At 40.7% G+C, this 25246-nt stretch overlaps 1 protein-coding gene across 1 annotated transcript in view; it reads left to right on the top strand.

Moving 5' to 3' along the window:
- LOC146855703 (uncharacterized) overlaps positions 1-25246 on the top strand; it is a 1104791-nt gene that overhangs the window by 610527 nt on the left and 469018 nt on the right. The window contains exon 66 of the mRNA XM_085653597.1: positions 1851-2141. Coding sequence (XP_085509723.1) covers positions 1851-2141 — 291 coding nt within the window. The remainder of the gene's footprint in view (positions 1-1850; positions 2142-25246) is intronic.

The raw sequence follows: 25246 nt of genomic DNA on the forward strand, positions 1-25246 counted from the left end.
GATATATTGTCAGTATCCTGTCACGACCTGAACTCAGACTGCGTTGAGAATTTTGAGGTCTGTCTTTCCTTTTCCTTCCATGGGTCGGTTTCCCTGTAGTGATCTCAAGGCTTGTGAAGAGGACCTGAGTGCAAGAGAAAAACAAGCATTTGCAGTGCAATAAGTCTCACATGTTGGAGAGTTTAAGCTATTGGCATTGTAATTGACAATGCCTTTTATTCATCTGTTTAGAAAACTAACACATAAATAAAAGGCGTTGTTTTTGCAATGACAATAGCTTAAAGTTTCGACCTTGACCTTGTAGGGGTGGTGGGGGCCGGCAAGTGGGAGGGGTGAGGTGGTGTTGGGCACAGCACAGAAGATCCGGGAGTACAGAGTACTAGCCAATGGCAGCAGTACGCCTTTATGTGCAAAATGCGCTGCTCCCCACTCCAGGCATGTGGCCACAATTGGCTAGAACTCCGATAAAAAAGAGATGGCTGGCACTATAGTTAAAGCGGACCGCCGTAGCAAAGGAAATAAAGAAAGGAGCGCGGCCGCTATAGTTAAAGCGGACCGAGCTGGCACAAAAAAATTAAATATCAATTAAAAGGTGCAAGCTGGTTTTGTGATTTTGATGACGCTGCCATTTCTAAACAAGCGGTTTTGTAAATATGACGCGCCTGCCATTACTAAAAAAATATAAAAGCGGGCGCATTGCTGCGTTTCGGGAAAGCATGTCATGGGTGGAATAGGAGGAAATCATTTAAGAAAATAGTGCTCACAGACTAAATAAAACATACTGCGTAACAACACAAGTAAAAAGGCCAGTCCTTATGTACAAATGTAGACAAGGCGGTACTGTGGAGGGACTACTAAGCCTATTCATGAAGCAAAAGCAGTCATTTAAAATGGACAGTAACAGGAGTCAATTGAAAAGATAGGCAGAAAATAGGCAGAGCTTCAAGTCCATACCTGAATACAACATGCCTCGCAGAGCAGCGCATGTGCTGCCCAGGCTCGACCTAATGATGTGAGGGAGAGGGAAAAAACAGAAACTTGATCTTGCGGCTGGTTGCTGGAAAACGCAGACTGGAATGTGATAGCAAAGCGTCATTGGCAAATTATCAATAGTTGACAGCTTCTCCACCTTGGGAGAACAAGTGCAATCAGTGGGGAAAGCACCAAAGCAATGCATATATTTATATAGTATCAAAAGGTTTAAATACTGTCTTACCCAGAGCAGAGTGGAGGCAGACTGTTATTAGACCCAAAATACACCTGGATTCCCAACCAACACCTGAAGTAGGAGGGATTACACTCCAGCTTTGGCAAGGGAGAAGCCTAGGAGAAGGGAGACACAACGGGTGAAAACTAAGTCACTGGAAGGTATGAAAAGGAGAAACAGTGAACGGGACGGATAGTCGAGTGTGACCTGAAGCCCATATACATAAATACTAGTCAGTGAAAATAAACGTAAGTGTTACTACCATGAGAAAAACACTACTTACCGTCTCACAAAATGCAATAGTGTGTAGTGATGTGACAGAGGAAAGTGGCTATACTAACAAACACGAGCATATTCAATGTGATTTTCTCGCAATATGTGAATTTAACCCCATATATTCTGATTCAGGGTAAGTTTTTATGTTTATAACTATTACACACAAAAAACTGGCATGGCATTAACCATATATGCAAATCCAAAGAAAGAAATATTCTATTTACTACCATTGTTGAGGGTGGGCAGCGGCAACATGACACACTTGAAACTTTGCCTTGCATGAGTCATGAGCACATCTTACTGTGTTTGTTTCTTTGTTCCTGCCTGCTTACCTCTCACGTATATCTATTGTATTTTTCTGATAAAGGATTTGAAGGATACCAGAAAAGATTATAAGAAGAAGAAACCCCGGCCTGAAATTAACATTGACCCCAAAGACCTAATTGCCAAAGATCTGACTGTGGACCAACTGGACATTGGTCAAGAATTGCTGAATGGACAAACAACAAGCGCTCAGGATCTGTCAATTCTACCCACAAGCTATCCCATCCCGGAAGAGGCCTTAACAACCTTAGATAAAAGGACTGCTTCAGTCATGCAGAGCTCTGTAGAGAGTGTTCTTCTTTTAGAAGAACAACTAGTAACTCTGGTGGAGAAGGTAAGTTTTAAAATATTTTAAAGACATTTGAAAACAATAATTGAATTTTGTATGAAAAACCCTGATGATATATTCCTTCTTCTTGTAACATAGCCTTATTGCCACAATCATTCATGGAATCCTCTCTGCTCCCTTACCATTCTACTTGTGTCTGCTGTGCCTACTCCAAAATTGTATGCATGACACATTATATCAAAGAAGGTATTTGGACATAACTTACAAGATTGCACTCTCTCATGCTGACTTCACATAGTTTTACAGGAGTACACCTAGTAAGCTGCCATAGCTGCAGGTTCTCTTGGGTAATTCTGAGAAACATTTGTGAAATCACATTTATGACTATGGAAAGACATTCATTTATGTTTAAATATATATAGTTTACATTTACACTTGTGAAAATATATCACAGTAGTGCAATTTAATTTTAAAACTTGTCTTTTCAATCCATGGGGAAAGTATTTCCCCATGGAGAACATCCCACCTTTACATTCCTACACATTTTGGGGGTGTTCTTTTCTCATTTCCATCCTAGAAACAAATGTTCTCCTGCACAGGATTAAGGGCCTTATTTAGAGTTAGGTGGTAATGGGGTATCTGCCAAAATAAGCAGATGCCACGTCTGCCCAACGCTTGGTTACCCTGACATATAGGAGAACTGATGTCAGGAAATTCCCTCTCTCCTCTGCCAGCAAAATGACATCAGAGGAGCCAAATTGTGAATAACTCTTTAATGGAGGGCAGAGTACCTAAGAGCTTGAAATAGACATGGGTGAAAAAATTGTTAGCGAAGCCCTCTTTGACCCCAGTAAAGCTAGACAGTTACAGGCCAGTTGTAGAGGCCCTTTCCCATCAAGATCTTAAGAAGATGGTAACATAATGTACATTACATTTCGAAGCCCTTGGCCTGCTCGGGGAGCTTCAATTTGGGTTTAGACAGTATTGAAGTACTGAGATGGTTCTATTTGATGTCTAAGAGCATCTTCTTGAGACTGGCGGGCCAGGGCACTGTTGGTGTTTCATAAAGCTTGGTCACTTTCAACAGCATTGATAATGGCATTTGGCTACAATTGTTGGAGAGGTATAGGTAAATTCACAGAATTGATTTGACTCTTTCCTGTCCAGTAGAGTATTCTATGTATTTAAGAACAAACCATGTGCTTCAGGTGCTTTGTCATGCAGTGGAGTCCCACAAACTTTCCACATCCCCTCTGCTTTTTAACGTTCGCATCAATTCCTTGCATGATTGGCTGGTAGCAGGATAGCTAATTTGCCATTAATATAAACAAGGCTAATCTGTTCCTCATTGGCTGTAGCAAAAATGCACAAAGTTGGTAAAGTTTCACAACGTTTGGAAGCTAGGACTTTACTAGAGAGCTAAAGTCCAATAGTTACCTGTACACAGAAGACCATGATTACCTTCTAATCAAGACCTGTGACTATTATAGCCACAAGTCGGACAACCTTAAATTCTTCCTGCTGGAAGGAAATGGGCCACCGTAGCTAGAGCTATAGTAGGGTCCTGTATGGATTATACAATTTTTGTTGCAGCTTCTTAAAAAATATTAGGATGCTCACTGTTAGACCTGATATCGTAGGCGTGGTATTCCCCCCCAAACTTTCTGCACCCATTCTGTTTGCTGAATTTATATTTATTGGCTTTAGGACTCTGTGCTAACCAGTGTTAAAGTATTTGTGCTCGCTCCTTCAAACATGGTAAAATTGGCCTAACCTTAATGGGCAGATTTAATTTACTCATAAGTCCCTAGTAAATAGTACTACATGTAACCAGGGCCTTTACATGTAATACTACTAGTGGGCCTGCAACACTCATTGTCCCACTCACAGTAGCAGTAGTTTAAAAACATGTCTCAGGTCTGCCACTCCAGCCTGTAATGCCGTTTTAAATAGCCATTTCGACCTGGCAAAATAATACTTTTGCCAGGCCTAAGTCTTCCTTTTTAATGCTTAGAAATCCTTGGGTAGGCCCTAGAGGTTCATAGGGCATGGTGCATTGTATTTAAAAAGGTAGGACATGTGTATATAAGTTAAACATGCCCTGACAGTGAAAAACTCCTAATGTTGTTTTTCAATGCTGTAAGGCCTATCTCTCTCATTCACTAACACTGGGTAACCTTATTAAATTTAATAAGTGCTAACTTTAGATTGGGAGCAGATAGAGATATGCTGGTTACACACAAATGACTTGTACTTTTAAATCCTCTTTATTGGTGAAGGCGGATTACGAGTTACAATTTTGAAAATTCCACTTGAAGACATTGGGATTTCCTACTCCCAGCCAACTGTGCCTATCTGCCAGTGTCCTGGGTCACACGACTGTGAATGGTGCTGCTGTTGGGGGTCTGTGTATTGCTTCCAGACAGTAACACAAAAGGGGTTTAGCTGTGGACAGGATGGCTGGGGAGGACGTGTGCCCAGCCCCACCTACACTTCAAAAGGCTTTGGCCACAGTACACTCAAAGGAACCTGACATCAGGCCTGCTGTGTCTTTTGTTAGTCCAGACAGTTAGGAACCTTGACCAGGAGAAGAACTTTCTAGACCCCAGTGTGGGGTATGACAGGTGTCACAGACACAAAAGCTGGCACCGGGTATAAGTATTGTACCTCCAGTGGCACTCATCAAAACACTCGTAGACCTGTAGAGAATTCAGAAGGACTGCTGCCAGAGGACTGAGTTGCTGCTGGAAAGACTGCCTTGCTGTCTGAAGAAGGAAGACTTTACCTGCTTGCCTTGCTCCCAGGCTACCTAGAGTAACCCTAAGGATCTATTGGCTGACCTACTGTGTGAGCTTCAGGGACACAACAAGGTTCAGAGACCTCCCTGCAACTGCTCAGCTGACCGGCTGCGGGTGGACCTGCCTGGACCAGCAACTGACTTACCGGAGCCTTGCTGCTGACCTCTGCTTTCCAAGAGGAGCCTCCCAGGTCCTGGACCCTTGGCTAGCATCAGAGAGCGCTCTTCCTAAATGAAAGATGAAAACCCTAAAGTTTGGGCTTGTGTGACCGTGAACAGGCTCTTTTGCACTGAAGCTCTAACGTCTGTGAAGAACGCCACCGCAAAATTGCAGTGAAGCCTGCTTTTCGCGCCAACAGTGGCGGTCTACAATGGTCAGCAATGCGAGACCTGCACTTCATGTTAAAGCAACATAACCGGTGACAACCGCAAATGCAGAGCTCCAGCGACAAACATATCTTTGTGCTACAATGACCATCTGTGATGCTTGGCCTGCTCTTCACTCTGAAAGTGTCCTTCTCACGGCCTTCTCCAGTGTGAACAGAGCACATTGAGCCGGACTTAAAAAGGTAGCTTACAGTAGGACTAACTTGGACCCTGTATCCAACCCTTCTCCATCAAGGCATACCTGAAATATTACTTTCCACCTAGTTTACCGCGACCAGATGACCAGGAGTGGTGCTGTGTGCTTGCAGGTGCTGTTTCACTTAAACCTATTTAATATCTCTGGTTATACTAATTGGATTTTGTATTTCCAGCATCATTTTTTTAAAGTAAAATTTACTCTGTATATCTAAATTGGTTTTGGATTTTTCTTGGGTAGTATTTTTATGTTATTACAGTTTGTGAGCTATATGAATGCTTTACACATTGCCTTTAAGTTAAGCCTGACTACTTATGTGCCGCGCAACCAGAGGGTTAAGTACAGGTTAATTTAGTGCTTTTTTGTGGTTCACCCTGACAAGGATAGTGGTTTTTGCCTGAGTGGAGCTTCCACCCCTACAACCAATAGCCACATTTCTTACTCTGTTTCTTTTCTCACGTTGTGGCAGGTTTGATGCACTATAAGCACATAAGCCAGGCAATTCAGAGGTTTCACTGTCTCCCCATCACCACTTGGTGATGATGTACAAAGGTATTCATCCGTGTGGGTTGGAGCACTGGAGATTCCGAAACACTTCTTACCAAGGCACATTTTGTGGGTAAAGGATGTAAGAGACCTCATGGTTAAATGTAAACTATTGGAGGAAAAATGGCACAAATGGAATGACCTCTGACCAAAGTTATGAACGTTAAATAGTCAGGATAGGTTTAGCACTGGAGCCTTATGTTGTGTTTGTATTTGCTGTTGGGACTTGGATAGCTAAGGTTTTATAGTGCCTTATAAAATATTTCACTTGACATCCCTTTTTTGGGCAGCCCCTCTAACATCATTCTTGTCAGCTCCTTTCATGACTGACACAACAAGCACATTCTGGTGGGCCTGGACCTACTTAAAGTTTGCCACACCCTTGAAGAAAACTCCCAGCACTTCAGGAATGTTTCCTTTTTTTGATGGTCTGTCATTGAAAAAACAAACAAAAAATATTGCTGACTAGTCCTCCTGAACTCCAATGTATGGCAAGCCAGAAGTAAATCTTTGCCAAAAGATCTACAGCCTTGCTGGTTAAAGCATAGTCTGAACAAATTCTCCTTCTCACTAGTGGGGAATGCTAGGTTGGTTGTGCTGCCCCTATTGGGCTGTGGAAGCAGTGCCCCTGCTGACCCAGCCACTAGATGGTTGGACCACTAAGCCCCAAGAGAGGGCCTAAATGTATAACCATTTCCAATGTCGCATTGGGCTCTGGTAAAATGTGTGAGTAAACATAATTAGTACATTTGTGGATGTTGCTTTTTCTGTAATTCCCTCTGGTACTGAAAAGCACACTCCCTGGGAAAAAACATTACTATGTCAAATGAGTAAGGGGCTGATCTATTCAGCCTTTTTGCAGTTGCGAGGCCTGTAATTTCCTAAAATGTAATGGTTTTGAGCCACAAAAAGAGAAGTCAAAATGTAAAAGTCTTTCTCACTAACAATGTGCACAGTGAGAACTATAGCAAGTTCCAAAGGGAATGGTGATTCTCAAATTAACATGCAGATTGAATCTTGATTTCATTAAAGACAATGGAGCCTATCATTATGCATAAACCTTTATTGCTGCCAAACACATGCAGCCCTTGAAAGTACTTAAACACATCACAAAGTAAAAAATTCCATTCTGAAATCATAACACGGTAAATATGTCCATCTCACTCAGCTATATTCCTCTTTAGGTTGCAACACGAAGAAATCTTGGAAATTCAGATGAAACATCTCAAACTTACTAGTAAATGTGGAGCAGCTCCAACTTTACCTCTTTCCCTCCACAGAGATCCAATTAAGGGGTGCTTCCTACAGAAATAGAAACAAATTAATAGTATTCTCTCCATGTGAATAGAATTAAAGAGAAACACATCTTATCCACAAGAACAGTTTAACATCAAAGTTACACTTCCTGTAGGGAAATAATCATCCCCTCCTTTCTTTCTTTTAAACATAATCTTTTCTATTTTACAATTTTACATATAAAGATAGGGTGCGGTTGGTGGAATAATGATAACCTTTGTTGTCTTTAATGAATCAAGATTCTCTCTGCATGTTAATTGGAGAATCGCTGTTTCATTACAAGCCTGTAGGCTTTCATTATGCATGTTTAAATCTTTCCATAACTATATTGCTCACATGCTTCAATGGTCTTAGATAGGAATTTGCAAAGGTATTCACATTTGACCAATCTGCCACTTTCATGATTTCAGAAAGGGTTCCAGCAGCCAAAAGCATTTTGCTAGCCATTGCCCCTGTCGCTGAATGTGCTCCAAATGTGGATAAATCTATACCTGCCACACTCATTATTGCCCTTACCCACCTAAATATTGTGGCAGTAGATACCGCTTTATGTGGTTTCACATAGGATATTAACAATTTAACTTCGCCATCAGGTCTGTATTCTATCATCCTTTGTTCGTATACTTTAATACACCTTACCGCACACACTTTTAGACAATCCTGAAATGAAGGATAGAAAGCATTACCAGACATAGTTTTTGTTCTCTTCCAAATATCAAAATGTACACCATTTGATGTGTAAACTCTGTTACCAGTCTCTTGAACTTTAACGTCTGATACCCTTCTAAAAGATACTAAGCATAGAAGGGTTGCTTACCTCAGAGATATCTGTTTCAGAGAGAAGTCATTATAACCTGACCATGAAACAAAAAGTTTGAACACCAAATTAATGTCCTGTAGGGAAACCTAACGAGCCATCTACATATTAGAGGATTGGATCCAACTGCGTTGCCTCTCACCAAGGTATGACCAGCTGATACATCTGATCTTTGACAATTGATAGTCTTGTAAAATTGGCCTGTTTGAAATAATTTGGCTAAATAATTTGCCAAATCAGTCACAGGAGCCTTCACTGGATCTAGATTCCTTTCCATGCACCAACTACTCCATTTATACAAAACTCCCTTTTATCTCTTTCTAGTTCATGGTAGCCATGATTCATCCATTACATCCTTATCCTTTCCTGAAAGGGTAGAGTATATTCTAGAACCCCTAATATCCTCCAAACAAGAAGGTTTAACTTTACTTCTACCACCAAAGGATGTTTCTTTCTTTCTGGACCGACGGGTAAACCCCCATGTACTGGTATAAAATGAGGTTCCTCTACAGAAAGCCCCATTACCCCTGGGACCAAACTACTGAAGTCCACAAAGGGGTCACTAGGACAATTCTGCACTTCTGCACTTCTCTTTCTGAACCTTCAACAACACTCTCTTTATAATTGCAAATGGCAGGAAAGTGTAAGTCTTCTCCACCAGCCTTCTCTCTGCCCTTTCAGGAAAGGCTAAGAAGTTACTGGATGATCGCAAAGTGTCGACCTGTAAACCTAGGAACTCTAAAGTGTGACTTGGTACCAACACCGACTTCTCCACTTTCACAATGAAACCTAGATCTTCCAGAAGATCCCTTGTCATCTGTAAGTGTTCCAGTGACTGTTCTCTCCTGACCCATTAATAAGATGTTGTCTAAATTATTAAGCGATCACCTCTGTCTCTCAAAAAAGGCCACCATGGGTCATAAGACCTCGGTGAAACACCATGGAGTGGAGGATAACCCAAAAGGAAGACAACCAAAACTGGTACAACACACCTTTCCATCTGAATCTGAGATATTTCAGATAATCTGCCTCCATAGGCATCGTGAAATACGCATCCTTCAAATGCAGTTTTACTAGCCTTTCCTGTCCCTGCAGAACATCACATAACATATGGATCTCAGCGCTCCACATGCCGCCTGCTTGTGTTAATTCTACTTTTATTTCCATTACATGCTGCATTTAGAATATTTTAACAGTTAGGGGCTGTGTTGAGGGGAATGGGGGTCTCATTTTTAATTGTGCCTTTTGATCCGCCGCAGAGAAGCTGATTGTGCGGAAAGGGCAGGTTAACTGCAGTTGATTTATTTACCCACTTCCTGCCCCAGCCGCCATTGTGGAGATTAACGCTCTAGCACTCCTTCCTTGCTTCACTCTTTTAGGAGCAGGCCAGCGCGGAGGCACACAGTGGGAGTGCTGCTGCACGCCATAGGCATGCCAAAGGCAAGCCCATCTGCACCCATCCACGCCTGGATGGTGCCAGATGGACAGTTTGAAGTGAGCCCCCATAAAGTACTCTAAACGAGAGCTGTTGGAACTTGCCACAAAGTTTCCCAAGGTCTGCCAATGCACTCTAGATCTTGCTACTACAAGAACTAGGTGTGAGAACTATCGGTTCTCAACCCTGGATTCATTAAAGGACAGACTTTTTGGAAGAGCATCAGCCTGATGTGATCTTCCTTACTGAGACTTGGCTTATGGAGGAGTCATCGCTGGACCTAGTACAGGCTATTCTGTTAGGCTTTGCCATAAAGAAAATATGGATAGACAAGCACAGAAAGGGAGTGCAATCTCAATGATTTGCAAGCAGTCAATACAGTGTACTTTTTCCATGCTTAGCATAGAGGGAAGTGAAGCAGCCTTCTTTGCTCTGACTGGTAATTGTATGATCTCAGGAGCCTTGATGTATTGCCAACCCCAGGACCTGAACTCTAACTTTGTCACAAGCCTAGAGGATGCCATTTCCCCATTGGCACTTCGATATTATAATTTCATGGTGGTTGGAGATTTGAATCTATATTTCGATGACAAGACTTTCCCCACAGCTTCGACTGTGGCTGCAGACTTAAAAAGCTTGCAGCTCCTTCAACATGTGACGTCCCCCACACACAGTTTGTGGCATACACTGGAACCTGTCTTTTCAAATATAGTTGATATAGTTATTAAGCAGCATATGCCACTTGCATTGTCTGACCATTTGCCATCCGATTTTCAGTCCCTTATGAGAACATGCATAAAAGTTATGCATTAGTCTCGGCAGTACGAGCTAGGCGATGGCCTAAAGTTACTCCTTCAGCTCTCTGTGGCACCCTGGCTAATAGCCGCCCTGCTCTGGACAGGTGTACCGATATAGCCGATGCATAAGTAGATACTTGTATTAATGGGGCACTGGATCGATTTGCTTCCTTTGAAAATCAGACCTTCCACAGACTGCTACTGTCAGAAATGGAAGTGCAAACGGTTGGAGCACCTATGGCGCGGAGAGTACAACCCTGTCTGTAAAAGGGACTATAAGGCAGCAACTAAAACTTATCACTGCTGCATTAAAAGTCTCAATGTGATTACTACATCAATAAACTTGAGGCGACCCAAAACTCTCCTCATGAGCTATTCACTGTGGTGATGTCACTATCATCCTTAGCTGCAGTTTCCGTCATTACCACATCAACAGAGTAAGGATGCAATGCTTTGGCGCAGTTCTTCCTCGAAAAGGTAGTAACTATATATGCCTCCTTTCCCGCAGGAGCATGAGATGCCCTCTGTTTGAACATTTGGTTCAACGGGTCAGAGGACAGCTTGAGGTTTGCTCAGTTTCAGATCCATCAAATCTGAAACACTGACTGCAATATATGCCTCACTGTAATCAGGTTCTCCATGAGATCCAGGTTCTTCATCCATTGTGGAATGATGACTGGAGACGATCCACCCAGTTTTAGGTGATTTGATTAATAACCCCCTGATCTCTGGCAGGTACTAGGGAGAAGGAAGCCTTCCGTGGTTATCCCACTCATAAAAAAACACTTCTGGACCTCACTAAGCCGGAAAATATTAGTCCAGTTTCACTACTGCCACTATTCTCCATGATTACATGGAACGCTGTCAATAAGCAGCTACCGAGCTTCATAGAGAGCTGCATCCTATTACACAGGACCCAATCTGTATTCTGACCCTCATAGGAGCACAGACTCAGCCTTACTGCTGATGACAGAGTCGATCCAATAAAGAGAGAGAAGCCCCACATACCAAAGAGCCAGGGCGTTACTTAGTCAAAGAAGAAGATAAATTCCCTTTGGTAACCAAATAAAATAATTGTTATACCAATCATCTCAAATATACCGCAAACTATTCATATCAATCATACAAAAAACCCATATACCTATATTTGCAATGCCACAAGACAACCACTGACTAATAATGGAATGCCACCTATATTTTATTAAAGAAATATTGGAGCCATTAAAAAATGTTCATTATACAGAATTCATAAATCTTCATATTATAAAAAATATATATCATTATACAATTTCATGTATTACAAAGACAGCATATCAATTAATCAAGAGAGAGATGTAAAAATTCAACAAGTATCAAAAACAAATATTATATCATATATATTAATCCTACTATTAGTACATACACTATATCCATGTATTAAAAACAATAAAAAATGTATAGTCTAAAAGAAAGATAAAACAAAAGCAGAAGAGAGAGAGAGAGAGACAGACAGAAAATATGACAGTACACTTATTAGTGGTTTGTGGACTAATCCAAGTAAAAAAAGTAAAATGCCAGACATGTATGCAGTCGAAGTGTTTTTATCACAATGATTGGCCGGTACACTGGATTTAGTTTATCCCAAGCGTCGACGCGTTTCTGTGGTGTTCGCAGAACAATCACACCTTTATCAAGACAAATATAATGTGCCTCTCCTTTTAGAATCTTCAAACAAATACCTATGTATAAATAAACATTCATTACTAGCTATACACATAGTACTAAAGTTATCAGTTCCTTAATTTTCTTAATGTTAGGAACTCCCACAGTGAAGATACATAAAGATACCGTGTATTGTCACATAGCCAAAGCAGTGTGTTGTGGCACTAACAACTATAAATGATGCAGACACCAAATCACCAAAATGTGATCGCTTTCATAGATGTTTGACTGTTATTGACGCCTCGTATAGCCGTTGTGTCCTCCACACTGTTCAATTCAACCGACCCAGTTATGCCTTAAGCCTATTCAGTCATACATATATACCAGCTCACTACCAGTATTCTATTTCATATATCGAGATTGCAACTCAGCCAAGCAACTGTGGCGAGTATCCTAAAGGCATAAATAGTCCTTGTAGGGAAAAGGGTCCACCGTTTACTAATAGGATACCATCATTCCAATTAAAAAATCTTGTCGTGAATGTTCTGTATTTTTATGAAATATAAAAACGATAGGCAAATGTATTAAGTCTACCCGACCTTCCGTGTCAGGACTGTTACCTTATTGGTAGAATTACAGTTTGTATTAAATACAAAGTTTACAAAGTGTGCGGGGTTGTAAGCTCACCGTAAAATGTTTACTTGCCGATTACCCCAAGAAACGTCACATTGCAATCATTGTCTTTGGCTACTAAGAAGAAAACTGAGCTTGAATGTCACTATAGCCGTATCTATTCAATTGTGCCCAAGGATTCCAGGTCAATCTGTTTACACTGTCCCTCCTTATGAGTGGGTATTCCAGGGTCTCAAACCGCGGGAACAACAATCGCCCGAAAGCATTTACTTCCTGGATAAACAATGTAAGATACATATTTAGGGTCACTAGAGGCTGCTACCAGAATTCCCTATTCAATAAATGGTGTCAAGGTCAGGGCAATGCCGCTTACTCTCACGTATAGTGTTTTTCAGTCCTTCTGCGTCCGTGCGTCCGTGCGTCCGATCTGCTAGTGTTGTAGATCACGCACTGGTCTCATCCTGGGTTAAAATATCCTGCAGTGGGAGGACAACCCCCTGAGTTCCTGTCACATGTTTCGAAAGAAACAAGCCATGTAAAGCGGACTGTTTATACATACATAGGTATTTGTTTGAAGATTCTAAAAGAAGAGGCACATTATATTTGTCTTTATGAAGGTGGCGATTATTCAGTGAACACCACTGAAACGCGTTGACGCTTGGGATAAACTAAATCCAGTGTACCGGCCAGTCATTGTGATAAAGACACTTGGACTGCATACAAGACTGGCATTTGAGGTTTTTTACCTGGATTGGTCCACGAACCACTAATAAGTGTACTGTTCTATTTGCTGTCTGTCTCTCTCGCTCTTCTTCTTTTGTTTTATTTTTCTTTTAGAATATACATTTTGTATTGTTTTTTACACGTGGATATAGTGTATGTACTATTTGTAGGATTTATATATGTGATATAATATTTATTTTTGATACTTGATGAATTTTTGCATCTCCCTCTTGACTAATTGATATGCTGTCTATGTAATACATGAAATTGTAAAATGATGGCACTCAGCTTCATGTCCTGCGCCTTGAGGCCTTGATCTATCTGCTTTGGGTCTAGATCTTCCTCTCTGTGGATAGAATCCAGCTGAGGACTGGAAATTCCACCCATATCCTCTTGCATTCTAGGAGTAAGAATCCTGGGAGTAAAACTGGGACCTTCTGATACCGGCAGCCGGCAGCCAGTCCCCTGCTGTTAGCCCTTCCAAAAATCAGTGTGCCAAACACACGTCTCATAAGAAATTGAGCCTTACTCAAGGTAGTAAAAGTGGACACATACTTGTCCAAAGATTTGATAAAGTTGTGACCAAGTAGGAGTCCATCGAGATCACCTACCATCTCCTTATTGACAAACTCAGCAAGTTTGTAAATCATTCTCACGAGGATGGTCTTTTTCCTCTTAGATATAAGACCTGCATTGACATTACCCAACATACAAATTGCCCTTTGGCACCAACAGCTCAGAGTCTATCTCTGTGTCCTTTAAATATGCCTCCTTATCCATATCTAATATGTGTGCCGGAGGGCCCAAGATGTCTACAAGTCTGTCCTGGCATTGCTAAAGGACCACGCCATGCCTTTCCTTGGGGATTTGAACAGGAAAGTAATAGGCTCAGGGTCCTGATTGGGGGTATGACATACCTTATTATCTAAAAATGGTCTGGGAGATTCTGCCCACATCAAAATACCATGCTGTCTCTCCATTGGTTTCCTTACCCACAGTTTGATAAATTTGGCTACATGTGACAAGTGCCACCATATTGAGCTGTATAGATGTCTTACGGCTTCCGGGCTAAATATATCCTTTCCCAAGAGGATCCTTTTCTGGTTTTGAGGTTGAGGGGCACTGTAAATTATCATTAAGACTTTCAAAAGCATCTAGCCCTTCAACAGGGTTGAAAATAAACTCATCAAATTTTACATCATCATAGGCATCATAATTATCATCCAGGCTGAATGAGTCCTGGTATCTCTTTTGCTGCTAAGGACACCACTCTTCTTTGTGCCACTACGGACACCACAAACTTTTGTATTGCTATGGCTACCACAATCCTTTGTAGCTCTAAGGCTACCAATTGTAGAGGACCGGGGTTCTTCCCTACTTGTGACTGAACCAGATGAGATATTTAAATTTCAGGTCCTGTGCCTTGTCTTTTTAGGGCCTTTTCGCCCTTTTTGTAAGGTATGTAGGTATGTCTTCCTCAGAAACTGAGAAATACTCCTCTGAAGGAGTGTTTCTCCTGCGTTTAGTCATAGCTGCCTCCAACACTTCCTTGATAGAGGTCTTTACCCCTCTTCAAAGAATCTTTTAAACATCTCCTCACTCACTTCTATCTGGGGTATTACCTCCCTTTCTTCAGACATTCACCTTTCAAAATAAAGTATTAATTATTATAACTATTATTTTAAACTATAAACCTAAATCTAAATTGAATATATAATATATATACATGTGATCAAGGTCCGGCTGGACCGAAACGCGTAGTGGCCGACAATAAAAAGTAATTGAAGCACCAACCTGTGGTCCGTGCCTGCTTTGACAAAATGGAGCTGTTGTAGAAAGCGGTGTGCAAGGATATATATATATATATATATATATATATATATATATATATATATATATATTTATATATATTCTACCAGTCCTGGTTCAGAGGTACATAAAACAGGCGCTGACTCCGTGGGTGATATCATCAAAGAAAAAATGCTTTATTCCGTCTTGTTGGCTAGACGCATTTCGGCGGTCTTGCCGCCTTGTTCACTACAACAAGAACACTAGCATACTTTCAAATTTAAACTTTACACCAGGGCACAATTTGACCTTGTTGTCATGGCAACCCTCTACTAGCCATAGACATAGAAAAAATTCCTGTTACGATGAAACAGTATTCTTAATGTTCTGACAGAATGCCGTTCTAACAAAAATGAAAAACATATATGATAAATACAATCTTGTATATACGTAACTCTATATATTAGTGCACTCTTAGGCACAAAATCTCAAAAGCAGATTGAGAACATATACATTAGCATTCCTCTTTGTATACCCAGCTCTTATTCAGTCTCGTGACTAAGTGTGATGGAGTAATATATCGTACCTGGATGTACCATTAGGTGTTGTGTATTAAGTCGAGTGACTAGTTACAATAATACTAATGTATCTTAAAGAGAAAATTACTAAATGAATCAAACCCTAGTGGGTATTGTTTAGTGTCTACATATATCTCAATCTGTTTTACAAAAATAATTGTAAAAAGATGGTCGTATTGTTGTCCTGGTGACTAAAGAAAAACTAATATATACTTAAGAGGAACCTGTTGTTTTAAGAAAAGGGTCAAAAAATTGGGACAAGCAGCTGGTCATTATAGATGTACATTTAAGGCCTCATCAGCATTCATTCCATTTGGAATTATGCTGTCCAGTAATATTATATATCTTGATTCTAATTTTCTCAGAGACAGTTGTCTGTTTCCCCCTCTGATGTTTTTAGGGATACTGTCTATGACAAAAAAGGAAAGTTCTTCACTTTTGCCTCCATGAAATGCGTTTATATGTCTTGCGACTGGATATGTTGGATCGTCATGATATATTGCTCTTAGATGTTGCAAAATCCGTATGTGTACAGGGTGTATTGTACTACCCACGTACATGTTATTACAAGTACAGCGCAAAACATACACCGCAAAATCTGTTTTGCAGGAATAACTGCCTAGGATTTCAAAAGGGGTATTTCTAAATGGTAATACCAAACTGCGAATGTTCACACCATATTTACATGCTTTGCATTTAGAACATTTAAAAAAATCCATTTTGCGGTTTGAGCCAGCCGGCTCCTATGCCGAGCACTGGTGCATTGCAAACTAACTCTTTGAGGAGGTTTCGTACATATTCCTCCTATAACAGAGTCACTACGCACCAATGGCCAATGTCTGTGCAATATTTTACGTAGATTATTGTGGTAGATGTATATATATATATAATAAATAAGGTTCGCTGTGCGGCAAGAAAAGAAAACTAATTTTTTTACTTAATACTATCTTAGCTAACAGTAAGATCTAAAGTTACCTGAAGATACACAAAAAACAGTTAGTTAAAAGAATACTGATGATAATGAGTAATTCCCAAGGGGAAAAAAGGGCACCTCCAGCTGTGAAAAACCACTGTATGAATAATGTCAGTTCATGGAACACTGACAGGCGGCTTCAAAATAATGGCGTTGCCATGGTAACCAGTAATTTCCACAGCAATTTAAAATAGCGGCTGATCTCATACAGTCCTCTTTCTATGTTGTCAATTACTCTTTCTATTTAGAGCGACTGCTCTACTATCAGCGGGAGTAATGGAAAACGTTCCAATCACTATCGAGGGCTGAGCTGTCCTATACAGGGGAGGCAGCGCACACATTGTGCTTCTGGCCACCTCCCAGCCTCCACTCCCGGCTGTGACTCCATGCACTTCTAGTGCATTGGAAGCGCCCAGCCAGGACACAAGACTTATTTCACAGTCACAGGCTGAGCTGGACAGCGACGCAAATCGAATCTAGGAGCATGCAAGGCTGGGAAGCTCTGAAGCTGCTTCTCCCTTGAAGATAGGAACGTGCAAGCCTTAGAAGTTCCGAAGCCACGTCTCTCTATGCACCCGCCCATCAGCACGAAGCGCTCCCCACCTCAGAGGAATCCTGCGCCAACAGTATCCCTCACATTAGCAGCGTGCTCGCTAAGTTCCTAGAATCTGAATCATCACAACCAGCCAGTACTGGATTATTTCCAGGTATTCTGAAGGAAACACCTGAAAACACAATTATTGAATTACTTTCAGATATTCTGTCTGAAAAAACAAGGGTAATCTGTCACGCTCTTATTTTAATTTATGCCAATTTAACACCTTGGTAAAGATCTTCCCTAATGGAAGTAAAATAAACCATCCAATTACCTCTTAAATAAAAAACAGTTTATATAATGCTCTAATAGGTGGGTGCCCGGCAAACAATTACCAAAGAGTTAAAAGAAATAGAGCACAAACTGGGCAGACTAAAACAGATAGCAATCAGTGACACATAAATTGAATCGGACCTCCAAGAAGCCCGCATCACATATGCTGAACTCTTGGATCGACTACGTGTCATTGATTACCGTTCCTATACACAAAAACAACATACTGAGGCAGATAAGTCTGGCTCCCTCCTAACCATGATTTTTAAAGATGCTCCATTCTCCACCCCCATACAAGAGGTCAATACGGTAGAGGGTACTACAGTGCACACACAATCAGACATAAACACTGCACTTATGAAGTATTATGAAACATTATATGCGTCTCCGGGCGATTCCGAGGAGGATGCAGTGGAGATGTTTCTGGATGGTCTCATATTTCCCCAGTTATTGGAAATGCACCAAAAAGAGTTAGCAGCACCCACTTCCAAAACCGAAATTAAGGAAGCGATCAACTCCCCAGAAATAAAACCACAGGGCTGGACGGCCTCCCAGTAGAGTTTTATGAGATATTCTCATCTATGTTGGTCCCCCAGCTAGAGCACCTATACCGGGAGGCACTAGACACAAGGTCCCCCCCCCAACACACGACAGGCACTGGTCTCATCCTTTCCAAAATCAGGCAGGAACCCGGTGGACATGTCTGGATATCAGCCTCTCTCGTTTTTTAAAAACTGAATATAAAATACCAAGTAAAATCTTAGCCCGTAGACTACTTCCCTATCTGCCCAAACAAATACATATTGATCAATGTGGTTTTGTACCTGACCGCAGTACCTTCCTCAATATTAGGAGACTGTACCATGTCATGACCTCCACAATGGTGGATAATGCTGGAGCTGGTTGCATTTCCCAAGACTTAAAACAAGATGTTGTCACCCTAAACTGGAAATATATGCTGATCGCCCTTTAGAGGTTTGGGATTTTGCAGGAGTTCGTGAGTTGGGTTGCTTTGTTATATACGGCACCTACTGCGCGGGCCCGCAGGGGAGCCCACATTTCTCAATCCTACTCGGTAGTACAGGGCACGTGGCAGTGATGCCCATGGTCCCCTCTTTTATTTGTATTAGCACTCAAACCATAAGAAATCAAACTACGTTCGGGTGCCGCAGAGAATGGTATTAAGATCGGCAATACTACTCATATACAGATGATATTATTCTCCATTTAAATAACTTGCAGAGTGATCTTGCACCCATCCCGGGTGTGTTTGCCGACTTCTAGAATCTCTCCGGCCTTTCTATTTATGACTCCAAATCGTTTGCCTATTACTTCCATGACACAATGCGAGTGGAGCCAGTCCACTGCGGCTCCTGGATGCGCCCAGTTGCGCCCACCCCTTTCAAACACCTCGGTATACAAATATACGGAGGAGCATAGGAGCTGCTGGATGGTAACCTACTACGTGCGGCCAGGGCACTTAAAAATCAGATTACATTCTGGATCTCACTCCCGCTTTCGGTGGCAGGGAGAGTTGCCATTTCCAAAATTGTAATGCCCCCAAGACTGCTATATTATTTCACAAACTTACCTATAGTAGTGCCACTAAGTATCTTTAAGACCCTGAACACACAGCTATTAGAATAAGTATGGGGTGGGGGCAGCAGGAGAATAGGGCTCTCGGAAATCCAGCGGAGCACTGATCAGGGAGGCTTAGGAGTCCCAGATTTTAAGGCACGCTGCTATGTGAGCCAACTCCAATGGTTATTATACTGGATAGCAGGACGTAATCTCCATGAGATAGGGATGACGTAACCGACAATAGACCGAGGGGCCCTTCATACTCAATTGCTGCCTGAAAGAAGGACCCCCATGGCGACTCCCCCTCTGCTGAAGGTAGCCCTTACGTACTGGAAGAAAGCAATACAATACACTAACAGGTTGCTTCCCTATGCCCCTAACGTTCGATTAGTGGGGATACGCACACCGACCAGTGTAATTACTGCCAGAAGCATTTCCATTTGGGCCCTGGAGGGAGTGAACACTGTAGGGATGTGGTTTACAGACAATCTATTATTGGACTACGAGAACTGTTAGAGAACAAGGAGTACCAAATTCCCTTTAAGTACTACATGTGAGTATAAGCAGGTAGATTAGGCGGCACTGGGCACCTGATAGTAGAGAGGCCCCCACGCACAATTTATTATACACACTACATCTCATGGGCAACAGGGGACATCTCACTTGCTGGCTTTACAAGGGAATTCGCTCCCATGCATCAACTCCACTAGATGCACTCAAGGAAAGATGGGGCACAGATAAAGGCAGAGCCATAACTGACAAAGAATGGGATCTCATACTGGAACACCCCCAAAAAGTATCCCGCAATGTTAAGTTTAAACTTATTCAACTCATGGTGCTACACTGGGCCTATCTTACGCCACACCTTTTAAATAAAATGTACCCAGGAGTGGATGACCTTTGTCACCGGTGCTCTGCACAGTCTGCTGATCTGCTCCACATGTTATGGGCGTGTCCTTGACTGGCCCCTTTTTGGGCAAATGTGACGAGGACCGTAGGAACTGTTGCAGATATAGTGGGTGGAGACACAGCCGAATACTGCATACTCGGGCTATGCCGTAGGTGCAAGAAACAAACAGTGCAAACCCAATTTCATAACCTAGCTCTCATACTGGCAAAACGTTCAATCAACTTGAGGTGGAAATCTGCACTACCTCCTGCAGTACTTACCTGGCATGGGGAAGTAGTCAGATGGGGAAGGGCCGAAAGCATGGCAATAAGGAGGGAGGATATTTGTGGTCTACTAAAAACCCCATCTGCACTAGAATGGGACGCAATGCTGAACTCTTTGTATCGTCCGAAGGCTCTCTACATTAAGATACTGTGGTTTAGTGACTTACCTGTTAATGTAAAATCTGGCAACATTCCCTAGATTGGAATAACTCAACTGACAAAAAATCATGTGAATTAGTCACCTTCTATATGGAAACATTGTTATTAAATCACAAAGAAGTACGAATGTACTTATCTGAGAAGGTTCAGACAATAAAAGAGGAATGTAGCTGTGCGACATAGACATATATACCTTGTTATGATTCCAGAATGGAACTTTTATTTTTGTGATGTGTTTAAGTTCTGTGAAGGGCTGCATGTGTGGGGCAGCAATAAAGGTTTATGCATAAAGATAGCCTCCAGTCTTTTAATGAAATTGGGCAGCTATGTGCGTCTCGTCTCAATTGTGATTTGCTGCTAAATGCAACAAAGCTTTGAGGCCACAATTGCAATCCCAAACCAGTGATCAGATACTGTCTTCATAAACAAGATTGTATTAATTTTTAGAGATGTACACAAGAACCTTTTCCTCATGCATAATAATAAGGCAGGGGGGGTTGTGATTTACACCCATAAACAGCCCATTTGTATGTATAAGTTTTATGTACATGCACAGTTGTCTTTGTAAACTGGGCTGCTTGATTATAGTCACATCAATGAACAACTATTATAACATTAACATATAATAGCACAGCACTATATTTTTTCTGTGTAGTGTTATGCTCATATAGTGACAGGTTTCACAGTTAGACAAAGCACTGCTGATGCTTTAATGGTTAGGTGCAGTACTCATCAGAAAATAAATGATTTTGAATACACACAACATTTCAATATATATAATATAAATAATCTTTACTTTGGGGTTTTACTCTGCTGTCAATTACCAATGTATAGTTCATTTCATTGTACTCTACTTGAGTGCTGGTCAAAACAACATTGTAAAGAGTACCATAAACGTTCAGTTTGTGCTAATTCAGTTGTGATAGTGTTTACATATTTAAAAGATTTTTAAATATCACTCGATTTTATAATTTTAATATTTAAATATGATTTAGATATTGCACTAGCACCACACTGGTGCATTATAATATGCACATTCTAATGCAAAGCAGGCACACAGAAGACTAAGATATTTGCTATCCACAAACTACACTTCTAATTTTACACTTCTAATTCTACTTCAGCCCTAATAGTGACAAACAGGCTTAAATATGCTGCAGCGCAGCCTAGGCGTAAGTCAAGCACTACACATTTCCAATTGCTAGTACTGCAACACACTCCAATATAAAAGGAAGGAGGCAGGCTATAACACTAACACTCCATTGGAAATAATGTAAAATATATTAAATTACTTCTAAATTTGAAAATATGTGTGTGTGTATGTGTATATATATATATATATATATTCACTTAAAAAACCATAGGTTTCACACATGTTATAGTTAGGTGGATATTTCACTCGTAAAAAACCAATGAAATTCCCCCGTTATAGTTAGTTCAGATAACTATAACTCGCGCGCCCGCAATCCTCTGCTCATGACGTCACATATTACATCACTCATGACATGGTCAGTGACATCACTGATGACATCATCCTTGTGATAGAGTGGCGGTCGCGCGAGTTATAGTTATCTTACCTAACTATAACGGGGGAATTTCATTGTTTTTTTACGAGTGAAATATCCACCTAACTATTCGTGAAAAGATATATAGGAAACAATTATTAAAAAAGTGTGGTAATGTACAAATCATTCAACATCCTTGATCAAACATGACTACCAGAAAATGAACTAATTGAAAATTCTTTCTTTAATATTTATTATTGTGAGTTTTTGTATTGGAAAATTATATCATTTTTTACTTTTTTTCTTTCTTTTCCTTTCAAAACATTATTTATATAAAAAGACTCTTATAATGTCCTAACATATTTTTTCTAAACCTTCCTTTATCAACATATGGTTTGCAGAACACTATATTGTTGCATATTCGATCAAACAATTACAATACAATTTATATAAAAAAAATGAATATTAAACATGGCTTAATTCAGTCTACGCGCGTTTCGGCGTTCAGCCTTCCTCAGGCGGCCATGATATTCAAAACTCCTAGAACATAATAAAGAAAAAGAATAATCTATAACAATTTGTACATACCTACTGATTCAAGTGCACATTTCATTAAAAAGGCCCTACATTGACCCTATACATATATACATTTATATACAATTTATTTACACAACACAAATTATAAATAAACAAAAGCCATCTCTAATTACAGTCACAGGACTCAAAAGAAATTATCCATTGTAATAACTAACACACTTAATACTTCACATCACTATGTTGCTTCTCATTTTATTTCACCTGGTTTCCCATGTGTGTCTCAAAAGGGGATATAGAGACTAGTTACTCTATTTATATCAATCCTATGTTAATGCTGTGGGTTCGTGAAACTTCCAGTGTACAGTTGGGAACAGAAAATTCAATATCGATCTCTTATGCTCATTAATGGGTCAAGGAATGTCCCGGTATCTCTGTATAACAAGACGACCAACCCACCGTCATTTAAAAACAAAGTAACTTAATCAGCAAAGTCGGTGAAACTAGCTTCTTATGCTCACTAATGGGTCAGGGAATGTCCCAGTATCTCTATAGAACAAGACGACCAACCCACCATCTTTTGGAAACAAAGTAACTTAGTCAGCAATGTAGGTGAAACTAATTTGGCTCCCCTTGCTACATTCACAGTTGCAGTATAAAACTACTAATGTTACCTTGTCTATTCTCACGTCCCCGACTTCAGAGAGAGGAAGTACACGTTTCCCTCTATTCGATAGATATTCTATCCCGTTATATCGTGTCTGATAATGGTATTTCTGTTGATGAATCGGGCACCAGCGTATCTATCAGGCAGTCACCATGTTAGCGGCTATGGATATTCTAAAATATCACCAAATGAAGCAGAACAACGCATTAAAATTTCAATCATGATACGAACTCCTTTAGTTACTCCCAACTCTTATAGTGCTAAATTGCACTTACTAGAAAAGCGGTATTCCAATGCTTGTCCTCTAACTCTTCTCAAGTGTCTGGAAAAGACCGTGCTTTGAAGAAACCGTGCTTATTCCTTTAATGTTTCACCACGTAATCTAAATAGAAACGTCTAAAGTTAATCGGTCCTGCTATAGTACAAGGGCGAGCCTAAGTGTAATGATAATACATTTCATTTTATAATTAAGGGGATCATTAAGGCAACCTGATTTCGTCACACTCACCCGGTCACGTTTATGTGTTCCGAGTATCCGTCGTCTCAATGTTTTCCAACCGCTTTTAAGGCGTGTTTTGGTATATTTTAGATATACAGCCGTATAATCTAAACACAAGCGCATATAGTTAATTAGATAATGCTGCTTGGAAATCAAGCGTGCCAAAACAGGGTCAAAACTACGATTCGTTATAGAATCACGGAGCTATTTTACCGGTGCGATTCCATTGAACTCACCTAGTTGTATAAGTCCTCTCTCCCTTTCGCAACAAGTCACCGAGGTAGAAACGGGACTAGGCCTCGGGACGCTCTATTTATACCCGGGACTCCTCGATGATTGGTCAACTCCTGTCAGCGTGGATGCTCAGCCACAAATGGTGCTAGTTATTCCATTAAAGCGATAGAAGATATTCCAAAAAAGGTCCCAAAAAAATGAGGGGGATCCATTATCATAAAAAAATATAACAGGCTACTGGTAGACTCATAAAACCAACTTCCTTGCGGGGCATTAATGCTGCAAAATCCGACCATATAGATGTTAAAATATGTTGTCCCTTGCTGTACACCAAGCTATATTTTTGGCTCATTTCTCTGACTGTTATCTTTGAAATGGGACATTAACTATTGTAGCGGATAGCTTGACTCCACGGAATTTCATTATTTAATCCTCTCTTATAAGTATCCAGAGAGAATATCCAATAGACTTCTCTCCTTTTTCGGATTTCAGTTCCTTGTGGTCCACTGACATTAATTTTCTCTAGGATCAACCATCGAATATCTTCAGTAGTGTGCCTGCACTCAATAAAATGTTGGACTAGTGGAGCTTGTAACTTCTTATTCCTGATCGCTGACCTATGCTCCGTTAGGCGGGTTGCCATTGACCTTGATGTCTCACCTACATAGGTTTTATTGCAGGGACATAAAATGGCATATATAATGTTGGTGGATTTACAATTAGTCAAGCATTGTAGGTCTATTTTAACTCCATTGATGGAGTATTGTCTTACTTCTAGTGCAGAATTACAAGCCAGGCATGACATACATTTATAATTCCCTTTTAAAACAGGTAAACCTCCAATTGTGGTTTGTATGGATGAAGATGTATTCTTTTGCATCTGCGATCTTGTTACCAGATCTTTGAGGTTCTTGTTCTTACGGTACGCAAACATAGGCTTTGCTAGATGGTCTGATTCTGCTCTTGTTGCATTTAGAATGTGCCAGTTAGCATTAATAATCTGGCAGATGGTATCATTCATTGTTGAGTGTCGCGTTATCATCACAAGCCGATCTTGCTGTTTTGGTGCTTTTTTATCCAATAAACATTGGCGATCGTAGTATCGTGCTCTTTTATATGAGTCACGTACCAATCTTTTAGGATACCCTCTGGCTACGAATTTAGCTCTCATAACCTCCGACTGCTTGTCATAATCCAAAATATTGGTGCAGTTCCTCCGAAGACGGAGGAACTGTCCAAATGGAATGGTTGTTTTCTGCATTCTTGGATGATAACTGGAAAAGTGTAACAATGTGTTACGGGCTGTGGGTTTCGTGAACAAAT

Source organism: Triturus cristatus, chromosome 4_1, assembly GCF_964204655.1.
Source record: "Triturus cristatus chromosome 4_1, aTriCri1.1, whole genome shotgun sequence".
Lineage (NCBI taxonomy): Eukaryota > Metazoa > Chordata > Amphibia > Caudata > Salamandridae > Triturus > Triturus cristatus.